The sequence below is a fragment of the Equus caballus genome, chromosome 12, assembly GCF_041296265.1.
Source record: "Equus caballus isolate H_3958 breed thoroughbred chromosome 12, TB-T2T, whole genome shotgun sequence".
NCBI lineage: Eukaryota > Metazoa > Chordata > Mammalia > Perissodactyla > Equidae > Equus > Equus caballus.
The window spans coordinates 14,434,782-14,449,382 of NC_091695.1; the positions used below are offsets into that span (position 1 = coordinate 14,434,782).

At 33.2% G+C, this 14,601-nt stretch overlaps 1 protein-coding gene across 1 annotated transcript; it reads left to right on the forward strand.

Annotated features, from left to right (window-relative positions):
• The first annotated feature begins 13,352 nt into the window (after positions 1–13,352).
• Positions 13,353–14,297, forward strand: LOC138916799 (olfactory receptor 10AG1-like). The gene has a single exon (XM_070230412.1). It carries the CDS (start codon positions 13,353–13,355, stop codon positions 14,295–14,297), a length of 945 nt encoding a protein of 314 aa, XP_070086513.1.
• Positions 14,298–14,601: the final 304 nt, after the last annotated feature.

The following is a 14,601-nucleotide window of genomic DNA, read 5'->3' on the forward strand; positions in this document are numbered from 1 at the left end:
AAGGAAAGAAAGGAAGGAAGGAAGGAAGGAAGAAAGAAAGAGAGAAAGAGAAAAGGAGAGGGAGGGAGGGAGGAGGAAGGAAGAAAGAAAGCAAGTAAGAAAGAAAGAGAGAGAGAGAAAGGAAGAGAGAGAGAGAGAGAAAGAGAGAGTGAAAGAGAGCTAGGGAAGGACGGAAAGGCCACAACCTGAGAATTCTTCTAAGTATTTTCATAACAAAATAGCCACCTTAACAATTAGTAAAACTTCCAGTATTTTAAATTAACTAAATCCATGCCAAACATTGGAGATGAGATTTGTATAGTAAGAATAATTTGATTTCACGATTGTATTCCTTCATTATACACAGAAGACAGCAAAGAAATGTCATATCACAACTCTAAAATTAACATGACTCACAATCCTCTTTCTCAGAAGTCCTTCAAAGTGAAAGGTAAACAGAGACTTGCTTCTTTCCTCCTTTTAATAGAGGCTTTTCTGCTGCAGTTGGATTTTTTTCTCAGGAACACAGGATAATTTCTCTGTTCATCTAGCTAATGAGCTCAGCTCTCTAAATTCATCTGATTTTGTAGTATTTCTTTAATCAGAAAAGTACAGTGTCAAAAAAATTTTTTTAAATATCCTGAAAGTTTCAGATTCCCTTTCAAGAAAGTGTTTCTTTAAAAATAATGATTTATTTCATTGATGGTAGGGTGGTCATTTAGCTTTAAAATATCCACTTATTGCCTTGTTCAGTAAGTTTTCTTATATTATAATTTTTTTCAAAATTACCCAAGTTATCATGTTTTGTTACACTATAACTAATAAAATATTTCCAAAAATTGCATTTCAACATTCTTTTAGTCATTATCTCACTGATCTTCTAACAGAAAAACAGGAAAGTGCACGTTGCCTGAAATACAGTTTTGACTTATCAAGTTCATTATATGATTCTCTTAATATTCTGTAAATATTTGTACTCTCTTATCTCTGATTCTTAAGATATCATTAGCTCAGAAAACCAAGCTAAAATGTAAATAAGACCTTCGATGAAAAAATTCACTCTTACCTTTATGGATGGGAATTAATTTATTTCTTTCTGTGATAAAGAGAGTTTTAAATGTTGTTCTATTGAAATCCAGTTTTAAGCTATTTGAATGCTAGGAAAGGCAAATATCTTTCTAAACCCTTTTTTCTTTCAATCAAATAGTGCTCTTTAAGTAAAAGATATTTATTTCTATCTTGTGAGAATTTATACTCTGCCATATTACTTTTTAATTGAACTGACTCATTACACTTACTATTCAAATATTTTGGAAAACAAACGAATCCCTGCGGATAACATTCCTTCTCTGATGTCTTACTCGACCATTCTTTCAGGCGCTTTGCCACTTTTGTGTTTTGGTCTTTGTATTTGTAGCTTTCCCCAATAAACAATCAAGTATTTTTAACTATTTAGATATTCTGTAGTGTTTTTAATAAATGCCTTTATTAGACTACTGATTTTCAGGTATTCTTTTGAACAGTTTTATAGTTTATACTAAATTTACAGTTTACAAGTACTCTCCTGACATTGATAATGGTCCCTAATTTGTTACTCACATACAAAGTGTTCATGTGAATAAATTAAAGATGCATCATAAGTAGAAGAACCTATAAAATCAAAAGTATTTGTGAAGGGAAATATCACTGCCAGGATTTTGAGGAATTGTGAATTATAAATAAAACACAGTGGATGGTTAAATTGAGAAATAAAAAATTGATGTTTGTAAGGACACAAGACTAGAACCGTGGCTCTTTTTTTCCTCTTAAGTCATGTAAAATTTCAAATACATATACAAAAGTGAAGAGAAAAAAATACAGGTAAACCCCTTGAAACAAGCAAAACATAGGCAATCTTGTTTCACTAACGTCACCACAACTCCCATCCCTCACTGGATTGATTTTAAACTAACTTTTGTGTAGAGTTTGAGGTTTATGTAGAGGTTCAGTTTTGTGTGTTTCTTTTACGGGGGGCTTTGCGTGTCTAATTTTCAACACTATTTCTTGAAACAATATATTTTCTCAGTGGCAGGTTTTGAACATTTGTCAAAAATCAGTTGGTCATTTGTATAGGGCAATTTTTGAAGTGTCTTAAATTCCATTGATTTGGTGTCTATCTCTCCACGAACACTTTACTGTCTTCATTACTCTAGACAGTAATGTATACAATCTGTGCATGTGTGTGTGTATGTGTGTGTATTTATATATATATCCTGTTGTTAAATTCAATGGAAAACTACAACAAGCCAATTGAGGAAGAACTACTAATGGCCCAGACCCTTCAGGAATGAAGTTTTGGATCAGCCAATCGAAATTACCGTGACCACCTGAGGTGCTTTCTGAAGGCAACGGGAATATGGATTGGATGTTGGAAGGAGAAACTTATAGATACCAGCTATGACCAATGACTAGCGGCAGAAACAAGGACTGTAACTATTATGAGTATTTCTTCCTCATTTTGTTATGAATATATCAAAATATCAAGAACCACAGTAAAATCACCCAAGGACTTTGCATCTTTCTTCTGGCAAAATGCTAAACATGTTTTCAGTTGCATATAGAATACTTGTATCATGTGAAGTGATATTTTGGCTTTGTATTGTCTTTGTTTGGAGATTAAGTCTGGTTTAAGGGGGTTAGTATGGTTGCCAAGTTGACCAGGGATGGACTCGAGTGGGTGGTTTTATATGTTCACATGTCTAGGCCATAGTACCTAGGTATACAATCAAACAATATGTAACCATTGTTCTGAAAGTAATTTGTAGATATAGTTAGCAGGTAGAATAAACTAATTTTGAGTAAACGAGGTCATTCTTGAAAATGTGTGCTTCATCCAATCAGTTGAAAGGCCTTACAAGCAAAACTGAGATTTCCCTGAGGAAGAAGAAATTCTGCCTCAAGATATCTTCTTCCTAAGAGTTTCAGGAGTCTGACTTGCCCTACACATTTTAGACTTTAGAGCCCCCCAAAACACATAGCCAATTTCTTGAAACAAGTCTATGTGTTTTATGTGTGTGTCTGTATATTCATATGTCTGTGATTGTCAGTGCTGGTTTCTGCTACTAGCATTTGGACATGTAACCACATGCCTCCTAGGACCAGTTCAACTGACCCCATCTTATCAACAGAATAATTGAACGACTTTTAAGGAACTGAGAGTTGACTACTTGTCCAGTTCAGGCAGCTTGAGACCATCAGCCCATCAACTGTACCTGAACAATTGCCCAATAAGTGATCCTTTTGAAGTCAAGGGGCTGAAAGCTACATACTCAGATTATACTGACACCACAATTTTGTGAATGTGCATCGTATGAAGGGCTATGAAGCTTGACTATGCTTGACTATGGGTTCTGATGTGCCATACTGTCTTTCACTGCTTCTATTTATTAATTGTGATTAACAGAATCAAACGAAAGGTGGTTAGGTGGTTATTTTAAATGGTCAGTTAATTGAATAATCTCTTGAAAAATTGACAAAGATGTGAAAAGGAAACACAAATTACCATTATCAGGAATGAAAATGAGGATATCGCTACTTGAAAAACAGACATTGAATGAATATAAAGGAATACTCATAAGAATATGAAACAAATTGTCTAACACTGACAAACTATAACTGTTAAAAATTAAATTATTAGTTAAAACTCTTCCAGAAAAAAAATCTCCAGGCCAAGATGGTTTCACTGATGAATAAGCACATTTTTTATACAAGATATAATATCAAGTCTCCACAGTATCTTCCAGAAAATAGCTGAAGAGGGGAAACTTCTCATTTTTGAAGCCAGCATTTTGTCAAAAGCAGATAGACAGCCAAAGCCAAGAAATAATACCAGATACTAATATCCTTCACTAATCAAGAAACAAAATAATCAATAAAATATTAACAAACAAAATCCAGCAATATATGAAAATAACACTATACCAACTCAAGAGTAATTTGTCTTGGGAATGAAAGGCTGAGTCAATATTTGTAGTTCAATATATTAAACTGTAATGAAGATAAAGTACTTATGATCTTTTTCGGTGTAATGTATATTAAAATCTTTTGTACGTTTTTAATGAAGTTATTTGTTTTTTACTGAGTTGAACCAGTTCTTTAAATACTCTGCATACAAGTCCTCTACCAAATATATGATATGCAAATATTTTCTCTATAGCTTGCTTTTCCCCTCTTACTGATTCTGCTTAGAATGTAAAGGTTTCAAATTTTGATGAAGTCAAATTTATCATTTATTTTATTTTTTGGGTTTTGCATCTAAGACTTCTGTGTCTAAACCACTACCGTAAAGTTTCCTTCAATGTTTTCTTTTTAAAGTTTTCTCCTTTTAGCTCTTACATTTACATCTATGATTAATTTTATATTAATTTTTGTGCATTTTGTGAGATAAAGCTGAAATTCATCTTTTACATATATATCTATGATCCTAGCACTGCTTGTTGAAAAGGAATCATTTCCTCTGTTGAATTGCCTTGGGGACTTTGTGAAAAGGACTTTTCAACTTTTTTGGAAAAGGAGTTTTTTTCTGGCCTTGAATTTGGTTGCATTAATTTATGTTATCAATTTGTCAATTCTACACTATCTTAATTAATATATCTTTGTAGCAAATTTCTAATCAGGAAGTTTAATCATCCAGTTCGTTCTTTTTTAAGATTCAGTCTGTTAGATTTTCATCTGAGTGTTGGTATCAGATTGTCATTTCTGCAAAATGCCAGCTGAGGTTTGGATGGAGGTAGTTTAGAATATAAAGATCACCTAGGGAAGAATTACCATCATAATGGTATTAAGTATCCCAATACATGAATAAGGGATTTATCTCCATTTATTTAGACTTTCAAAGATTTATTTCAGCAATATTTTGTAGTTGTCAATGTATAAGTATTGCACTTTTCCAGGAAAATTTATTCTTAAACATTTTATTAATTTATCCTCTTGTAAATGGAATTGAACATTTAATTTCATTTTGTATTGTTCATCAGTAATTGCATTTATTACAATTGGTTTTAATGTCTTTACTGAGATAATTCTCATAAAAAATGACATTTAAAATTTACCATTAATAAGAGGTGATCAGGCACTTGTGTATGGTGATGGATTGTAATTAGTCTTTGGGTGGGGAAGAGGGTGTAATATACAGAGAAATTGAAATATAATGATTTACACCCAAAATTTATATAATGTTATAAACCAATGTTACCACAATAGAAAAAATAAAATTTACCATTCAGTAATTTTAGTTGGTTCATAGAATGTGCAACCATCATCACTCCTTATCTTGGCGTCACCCTCTGCAGCCCTAGTCAAGCACTGGTCTACTTTTGTCTCTATAGATTTGCCTATTTTGCACTTTTCACATAAAGGTAATCATACAATATCTGACATTTTTAGTGGCTTAGGACAACAAACATTTATTATCTTACAGATTCTGTGGGTCAGGAATCCAGGCATGTCTGGATCAGAATGCCTGACTCAGGATCTCTCATTGAACTGCAGTCAAAGTATGGGCTGAAGCTGCAGTCATCTCAAAGCTGCACCAAGGAAGATTGGCTCCCAAGCTTACTCTACAGCGATGGCAAGCCTCAGGTCTTCACTGCTGTTGGCAGCAGACATCAGTTTCTTGGCCTGTGGGCCTCTTTATAGGTCTACTGACAACATGGCAGCTTGCTTCCCTTAGAGTGAGGACTGAGAGAGAAAGAGACAGACAGACAGACAGAGGGAAGGGAAATGCATAACAAAAGTCATGGTCTTTATTTAACCTAATCTTAAAAGTGACATCCAATCACTTTAAGCTTTTTCCATTAATTAGAAGTGAGTCATTGGGTACAGCCCTCCTTGAGTGTGGGGGGTCTGAATACCAGGAAGTAGGGAAACTGGGGCCATTTTAGATTGTACCTACCACACCATTACATCACATCATTCACAAAAAGAGCTTGAAATGAATCATAATCCTAAACAAAAAAGGAAAACAATAAAACTGCTAGAATAAACCTGAAGAAAACCTGCGGTAAGCCAAAATTTCTCACATAGGACACAAGAAGAACAAATAAAATAAGAAAAAAAATTGCTAAATTGGACTACATCAAATTAAAAACCTCTGCTCTTCAAAAGACGCCATTAAGAAAATTAAAACAAGACACTGAGAAAAGATGTACAATTAGAATATCTGACAAAGGACTTGTTCAGATTATAAAAAATAATCTTAGAACTCAGTAACAATAATAACAGTTTGGCAGTTTACTACAAAGTTAAATGTGCACTTACCATGTGGGCATATGATTTTACTTATAGGTATTTACCCAAGAGAAATGAAAATATATATTCATACAAAAAACTTGTGCAAAATGTTTGTAGGTGCTTTATTTGTAATAGCCAAAATGGGGGAAGAAAACAAGCGTCCATCAGTAGATGCATGGGTAAATATCCAGCAATAAAAAGGAGAAAACTACTGATACATGCAACAACATGAATGAATCTCAAAAATGAGGTGAAAGAAAAGCCAGGCAAAGAAGGGTGCATGCTGTATGATCCCATTTATATGAAATTCTACAAAAGACGATTCTAATCTACAATGACAAAACAATTTCTTGGATGTCTAGGGCTGTGGTTGGGGATGAGGCAATGACTGCAAAGGTTCATGAGGCAACATAAAACATATGATCTTTTGTAAATTTTTTTCCACTTAGCATAATGTTTTTCAGTTTACCCACCCTGTAGCATATGCGTATACAAAATTTTGTATATCTATTCATCAGTTGATGGGCATCTAGCTGTTTCTAAATTTTCGCTACTGTAAATAATACTGCTATAAATATTTATGTTCAAATTTTTATGGGAACACATTTTTGTTTTTGGGTGTTATATACCTAGGAGTGGCATTGCAAGATCATCACGTAAGTCTATGTTTAACACTTGAAGGAATGGCCAAACCCTTTGCAAAATGGCTTCTTTTTACATCTAGATAAGGAATATATGAGAGTTTTAATTAATTCATATACTCATCAACACTTGTTATTATCTGTCTTTTTGGTTATAGCAATTCTATTGGGCATGAGGTAGTATCACATGGTGATTTTAACTTCCAATTCTCTTCTGGTTAATAATATTGAGGATCTTCTATGTGCTGTTGTTTATTTGTATATCTTCTTTAGAGAAACATCTATTCAAATCCTTGTTCCACTTTAGTTGGGTCATGTATCTATTTATAATTGTAATCTGAGAGGGTTTTTAGTATATATTTATTATATATTCATATGTATTATGTAGTATATTTATTTTAATTGTATATTTATTATATAATATAAAATATTATATGTAATTATAAAGGATCATTTTTTCTGAAAATACATAGAGTTTTGCTGCTTCTTTTCCAATCTAAATGTCTTTTATTTCCTTTTCTGGCCCGATTGCACCACCTCAAACATCCTATACAAGGTTAAATATAAGGTTATTGTGAACCTTCTTGTTTTATTCCTGTTTTAGGTGTAGATCATTCTGTTTTCCACCAGTAAGTATGATGCTAGCTATAGATTATTCATAGCTTGCTTTTATCAGGTCCAGAGGTTCCCTTCTTTCCTAATTTGTAGAGAGTTTTAATCATGAATAAGTATTGCATTTGCACAAGTGCTTTTTCTGCATCTTTTGAGTTGATCATATATTTTTTGTCTTTCATTCCATTAAATTGTGTATTACCTTGATTTCTAGATGTTAAAGCACATGTGTAGTACTGGGATAAATTCCACTTGGTCATTGTGTATAATCCTTTTTTATATATTTTGGATTTGGTTTGTAATATTTCACTGTGGACATTTTCTTTATATTCATGAGGTATATTGCTTTGTAGTTTCCTGTTCTTGTTAGGCTTTTGCATGGTTTTGGTAGGACTTTTTTCATAAAATGATTTGATACCTCTTTTACCATTTGTTTTGGAAGACTTTGTGAATGACTGATATTATTTGTTTTTACTATTTGGTAGAATTCACCAGAGAAGCCACCTGGTCCTCAGCTTCTTTGTGTGGGAAGTTTTTTAAATTACTAATCCAGTAACTGTAATTGTTACAGATCTATGTAGATATTATACTTTCCTTCTTGTCTGTGTCATTTCAGGTGTTGCATCTTTCGAGATATGTGCCCATTTGTCTAAGCTGTCTAATTGGTTGGTTGAAGCTGTTTATGCCATCCTTTATAATCTTTTTATTCTTTAGAATCAGTCATGTTGTACACAAAAATGCAGTTTTTAATTCTTGCTTTTGAACTACTGTTTTAAATATTTGTCATTAAAAGTTTTAAGAGGGAAAATAGAAAAATATATGTTTGTACCATGCTTTATAGTTGTTTATGTAATTACTTTTACCAAGGCTCTCTTTTGATTTTTGTGAATTTGGGTGACTCTGTGGAAGTCTGGGAAATTGATTTTTGATAAAGCTACAAATGCTCTTCAGGGGAGAAAGGCCATTCTTTTTAACAAATAACATTAGAATGATTGAAGACTCATTTAATATATCTAAACCTAAAATTCATGCCTTGCACAAAAATTCACTTAAAGTGCATCATTAATTTAAAAGTACAGTGTTCAATTATAGAATTATTAGAAGAAAACATAAGAGGAAAAGATTGTGATCTGAGATTAAGCAATAGATCTTAAATGTATTACCAAAAATACAAGCCATAGAAGAAAATATTTATAAATTGGACTTCATCAAATTTAAAATATTTTGCTCTGATATTGACATTGTTCAGAGAATTTAAATACAGGCCAAAGGGGAAATATTTGTGCACCATTACTCCAAAAAAGAAAATGTATATAGAATATCCAAAGAACTCTCAAAACTCAATAGTAAGAGAAGTAACAAGCTAATTCCCAAATGTATAATAACTTTAACAGATCTTTTACTAAAGGGGGTATATAGAAGTCAAATGATCACATGAAAGATGTTCACCATCAATAGACATTATTAAAGTGCAAACTAAAAGCAAAGTGAGATTATGATACATATGTATTTTAATGGCTAGAATTAAAATAAAATAAATCACAAAACAATTAGCTCGAAATTGCTGAATGAATATATAGCCCTTGAAGAGTGAGAGCTTTCAATGAATGCACCATGATGTTTCTAAAATCTGCTTACTATCTCTCTATTTATTAGTCTTTATACAAGTATAAATCTATTCCTGCTTCCTTTAATTAGACATAATACTCTCCTCCCTTATATTTTATAAATGTGTGTCTATGTGTGTGTTTTTTGTAGAAGTTATTATAGGAGCTTTTTAAATTATTTTATAATCACTACACTGAGAGGAGCGACAATTAACCTGAGGACATCCGTGGCTGGGAACTTGATGCAATAACTACTTGGAATTTTAGGTTTTGACAATTGAAGGTAGTTAATGACAGACATAGGGAGTCTTAGCTGCTCACATGGCAGTATGGCTAGAAATATTTTCTAGTTTGTCCTCCAGTGATCGGTGGTCTTGTGACTAAATTAGACCTGAGGGATTGTGCCAGGAAATTCTGCATGCTGTTTCTAGTTTGTACATCTAAAAAGGAATAAGCAGTGCTCTCCTTTATCCCCCTTCCTCCTTTCTGTAATCTGGGAGATGACACAGTATACCTGGCTAATGTAGGTGTGGAGATAGAAGATTTATGTTGAAGATGACATAACCACCCGAACAGCCCTACACTTCTTACTCCTGAATTTTTGATGACAGAGAAGTAAACTTCTGTTTAATTTTAGACACTATACATTTGGGTCTTTATTAGAAGATCTTAGTTTATATAAAAAGTAACATGCAATTACAAATTTGTTATTTTACAATGCCTATATTTCTTGATAATCACAAAAAAATTAAGAGAGGTAGACAATTTAGAGAAGGAGTGGTATGGATAGATATGTTTTGGTGGTTGTACCAAACTCCTTGAGTGGCGGGCAGAATGGTTTAGTTCAATTAAAAAGCACCATGGGGAAGAAGCTGCTCCCAAGGGTGAAGAATATTTCCTACTTAAAGAGCACTAGTTTTTATGGCCATAGAACATATTTAAGAAGGTGATTAACCTCTATTTCAAATAAAAGTCAATTATCCAATCTTCAAATAAGACCCAAAGAAATAAAAAAAAACACTTCATTCTCGTTTTCTCTCTGTCTTTCAGCTCGATTGGTAAAGGGAAGTGTTGTATTTAACTTCAGTCTGAACAGGTAAGCATGAATTGTTTTTGTCCAATACCAAATTTATTTTTACACATAGCTCTATTTTTGTTATTAGAAAATAATTCCCATTTACAGAAAATTTAGAAAGGAACTCTTTTTTGTTATTGCTGTTGTTTAATTTTACAACACTTACTCAGATAGCCTGTGTCTTTTTACAGTTTTGATTATAACATTAAATGAGAAAATACAAAGTACTTTGTAATATAACGGGACAACATATCAAAGATTACTATCATTGTCATCATCATCGTAATCATCATTATCATCATCTTGGTTGCAACAATTTATTAAGTGATTACTATGTATTCGGCATGTGTTTAAGTATATTGCATGTATTAAATCTGGAAACCATATCTCATAAAAATTTAGTTATGTGTAACTAAGGAGCAAATTAGTGAATGGACTTTATTTAAATGGCTTTGCATCCATCTAGTACCAATAAGATTCCCCGTTTGTTAAGTTCTATGATAAATGAATCTGATAATACTAGAGTTATTGCATGTTTTTAGTTTTAGATTTACAGACGTATTCTGAAGGAAAAAGCCTTCTGAATCGCATTCACCAATTTTGATTTGTATTTCCTATCTTCAATTTGATTTAATAAACATGCTCTGAATGTAAGCACTACATACATTGTGATGATAGGTGGTATAATTAATATCACAAACTCCAAACCAAAGAAAATCATTATTACAGTGAGAAAAATCAGAAAAATAAGCATTAAGTATTTGAATAAAAATAAATGGCTACGTTTAGCTGAATTATATCTTGGTTTTCTTTCTGACTTGTATAAAGAGAAGCATCTAAAGGTTTTCAGAAGTCAGAGAAATCAGTAGCTGTATTGCAAGTTTTGAGGGAGAATTTTGGGGGGAGATTGTTTTTAGAAGATAAATACAATTTGGATAGGATTTGAATAATGATATTTCTTTTTACTTTACAAATGGTTTTACACTGATAATTCTATGTAATACTCGTAAAATTCTTGCTCCATTTGACGAAAGTTGAGGCTAAAGAAAAAAAATTTCAGTGGATGTAGACCAGTATATTCTTGATCGTAAGTTCTGTTATTCTTGCTTCTACTTGGTAATATTTTTGGCACCCTAGTTTCAGTTCATTTTTCAAATGTACTGCCCTGCTTGAACAGTAAGGAATAATTTAGAAGGGGTATTAAAAAATGAGAGAACATCTTACCATAAGAGCAGACACAATAAGGAGAACAAAGAGACTGGCAGTTCCGGAGGGCAAAGTTTAGCTCATCAAATGTGGGTGAATGATGCATTCTAGTCTAGAAAGATGTGGTGATTCACTCCACAAACAATTTTAATCATGTCCAAGTATTAGACTCTACATTGAATTAAATAGGTAAATAAAACATGGTTAAAAGAGTGCAGGATGGTGCAGTGAAAAAAAGTGTGGCTGCGTGGACTTATACACATGAAATCATATGTTAATAATGTCACCTATAAGCTGCTAGTTTCTGACCATCTTAGAGACTCAGTTATAGCATTTTTCTACCTGTACAGTCAAATTTTCATTGGGAGAATTGTATAATAATGGGGAAAGATTTAATTACCCTTAATATCTTATTATGCAGTCTGGAATACTGTAGATTGTAAAATAAATTATTATTTAACTTTCCTTTCTTTAGTCACAGAAAGTCCTCAGGAACCCAAGTTTTTCCTGGACTATTGCTCCTCCCCCATTTGTGTCTACGTTTTTGTAGCTGAAATCTTGACAATTGCCCACACTTAGCATCCTGAGAAGATGGTTATAAATGTGTCTCTTCTTTGCAGTGAGTTAGTCTCTATTGGCTATCAAATTACTTATCGCATAATATGGAAGTTATCTAGAAAATACTGGAAACACTGAAGTAATTTACACTTCTGCAAGAGCGAATGAAAAGAGTCTAATTCTTACACACACACGCACGCACACACAGAAGGCATGCTTGATCTATGTCAGAAGGGATGGAGAGGGAAGGTCTGCATCTTGGGTAGGAGCCCATGCTTCCACCTTGGGGAGTATTCCAAAGAAACAACCCATTTGATCCACTTGAAATTTATTCAAGAAGTTAGCAAGTCACATTTTGTGGAACAAATATAGTATGCACTGCATAGAAAGATGTGTAGAATATCAAAAGAGGCTTATAATCTAGTTACTGCAATGAGAAAAGTACATAATAAAGATGAGCAATCTCACCCCAACACACTCGCATGTATGAAACACACATGAAAGTACTCAAGGGAAAGAATGAATGGATTAAGTGAGGTCAGGATAATAGTGGTTATTGATATGAATAATTTAGGAAGGTCTCAGAGATGAGTTGTGGTTGATGTGTCTTTTATATGATAAATGTGTGAGGGGTGTACATTCTAGTAAGAATTGCTTTCTTGAACGTAAATGCTAGATGAACTTGGCTTCTTGAGTGCTCCTAGACAGGAAAACAATCTTAGGGTTTCTTTTATCTCTACTGCAAAATCTGAATAAAAATCATGACTTCCAATTTCATAGACTTTACATTGAAATACACAGTTTTAAAGATTAAATAACATCTTGTATGTAATATTTACTGGTCCGCTGATCAATTTTTTTAATAATAAAATAAATATGCAGCATATCAAAGCTAAACAAGACTCTGGAAATGCCACAGGAAAACCACCACTTTTAAAATTAATTGTAGTCATCTCTAAAATTAGTTTATATAGCTTACAAAATATTTACTGGTGCAATGAAATTAACTTTGAATTAAAAATAATAGAAAATAGAATTGACAGGTGAGGAGGAACAAAATGTCAGCTAAAAGAATGGAATCACTACTACAACTGAACATAAATTCAGATTTTGCATTTTTGACTGTTCAGATGAATAGTAAAATTATAGTTATATATCTTCATACACAAAGAAATATGATAATCTGTAGCAGAAAAGAAAAGAGTAACAGGATTTTTTCTTGCCAATACATCTAATAAAAATGAAAAATATACTTTACCACACTTTTAGAGAACCTGGCAGTTATAGGTTTTGTTTTCATAGGGAATTGGAAAACTTTGAAGGCGTACTGTCCCATTTATTCATAAGAAAACAAAAGCCAAGGAACGTTAAGTAACTTTACTTCTAATTAAATCATTCTCACAGATGGAATATGAAGAGATAAAAGCAGAAGACAACGTTTCCACAGTGATTCAATTTGTACTCCTGGGATTTTCTGACCTTCCAAATCTCCAAGGGTTACTATTTGGAGTGTTCTCAATCATTTACATTATTATCTTATTTGGAAATTGCCTCATAATAATAATAACCAGGCTTGACTCTGCACTACAGAAACCTATGTATTTTTTCCTTTCAAATTTTTCCTCATTGGAAATGTGTTATGTGTCTGTCACTCTCCCTAGGATTCTAGTAAACCTCTGGACTCAGGATAGAAGCATCTCTATCCTAAACTGTGCTGCCCAAATGTGCTTCCTCCTTATGCTGGGAGCCACTGAATGTTTCCTCCTGGCTGTGATGGCTTACGACCGCTATGTGGCCATTTGTAACCCTCTGCGCTATCCTCTAGTCATGAACCAAAAGATGTGTATCCAACTGGCTATTGGCTCCTGGATCAGTGGCATCCCAGTCCAGATAGGGCAAACATGTCAAATTTTCTCCCTGCATTTCTGTAATTCTAACCAAATTAACCACTTCTTCTGTGACATACCCCCCATTCTGAAGCTGGCCTGTGGAGACACTTCCATACATGAGATGTCAGTCTATGCAGTAGCCATGTTGTTTGTTGCAGTACCATTCATGTTGATACTTGCCTCTTACAGCAAAATCATTTCCACCATTCTGAGGTTGCCAACAGCCAGAGGACAAGCCAAAGCCTTCTCCACGTGCTCTTCCCACCTGCTGGTTGTGATTTTATTCTTTGGATCTGCTACCATTACCTACTTAGGACCAAAATCCAATCATTCTGCAGGAACTGACAAACTACTCTCTCTTTTCTACACCATAGTGACGCCAATGTTTAATCCCATGATATACAGCCTAAGGAACAAGGATGTTATTGCAGCACTGAGAAAATTATTACTTAAAAAGTAGTGTGATGAGTTTAATTGTAAGTGATTTAACTGCTTGCCACACAGTTATCAGGGAAACATTTCAAATCCTCTACATTCCCCCTTTAAAAAAATAACCACTTCAAGTTTATGATGTACTTATAGATACTTTTATATACTAACCTAAAATTTATGGTGCTTGGGTGTATACTAGGCAAATTAACATATTTTCAATGCTCCATGCCTAAGGAATATTCTTGCCTCATGAATAAAATAGTAATGTGCATCACATATTCCTTATAAAAACTAAAAATAGAATTCAATCTGTTATGATTTTTGGCCTAAAT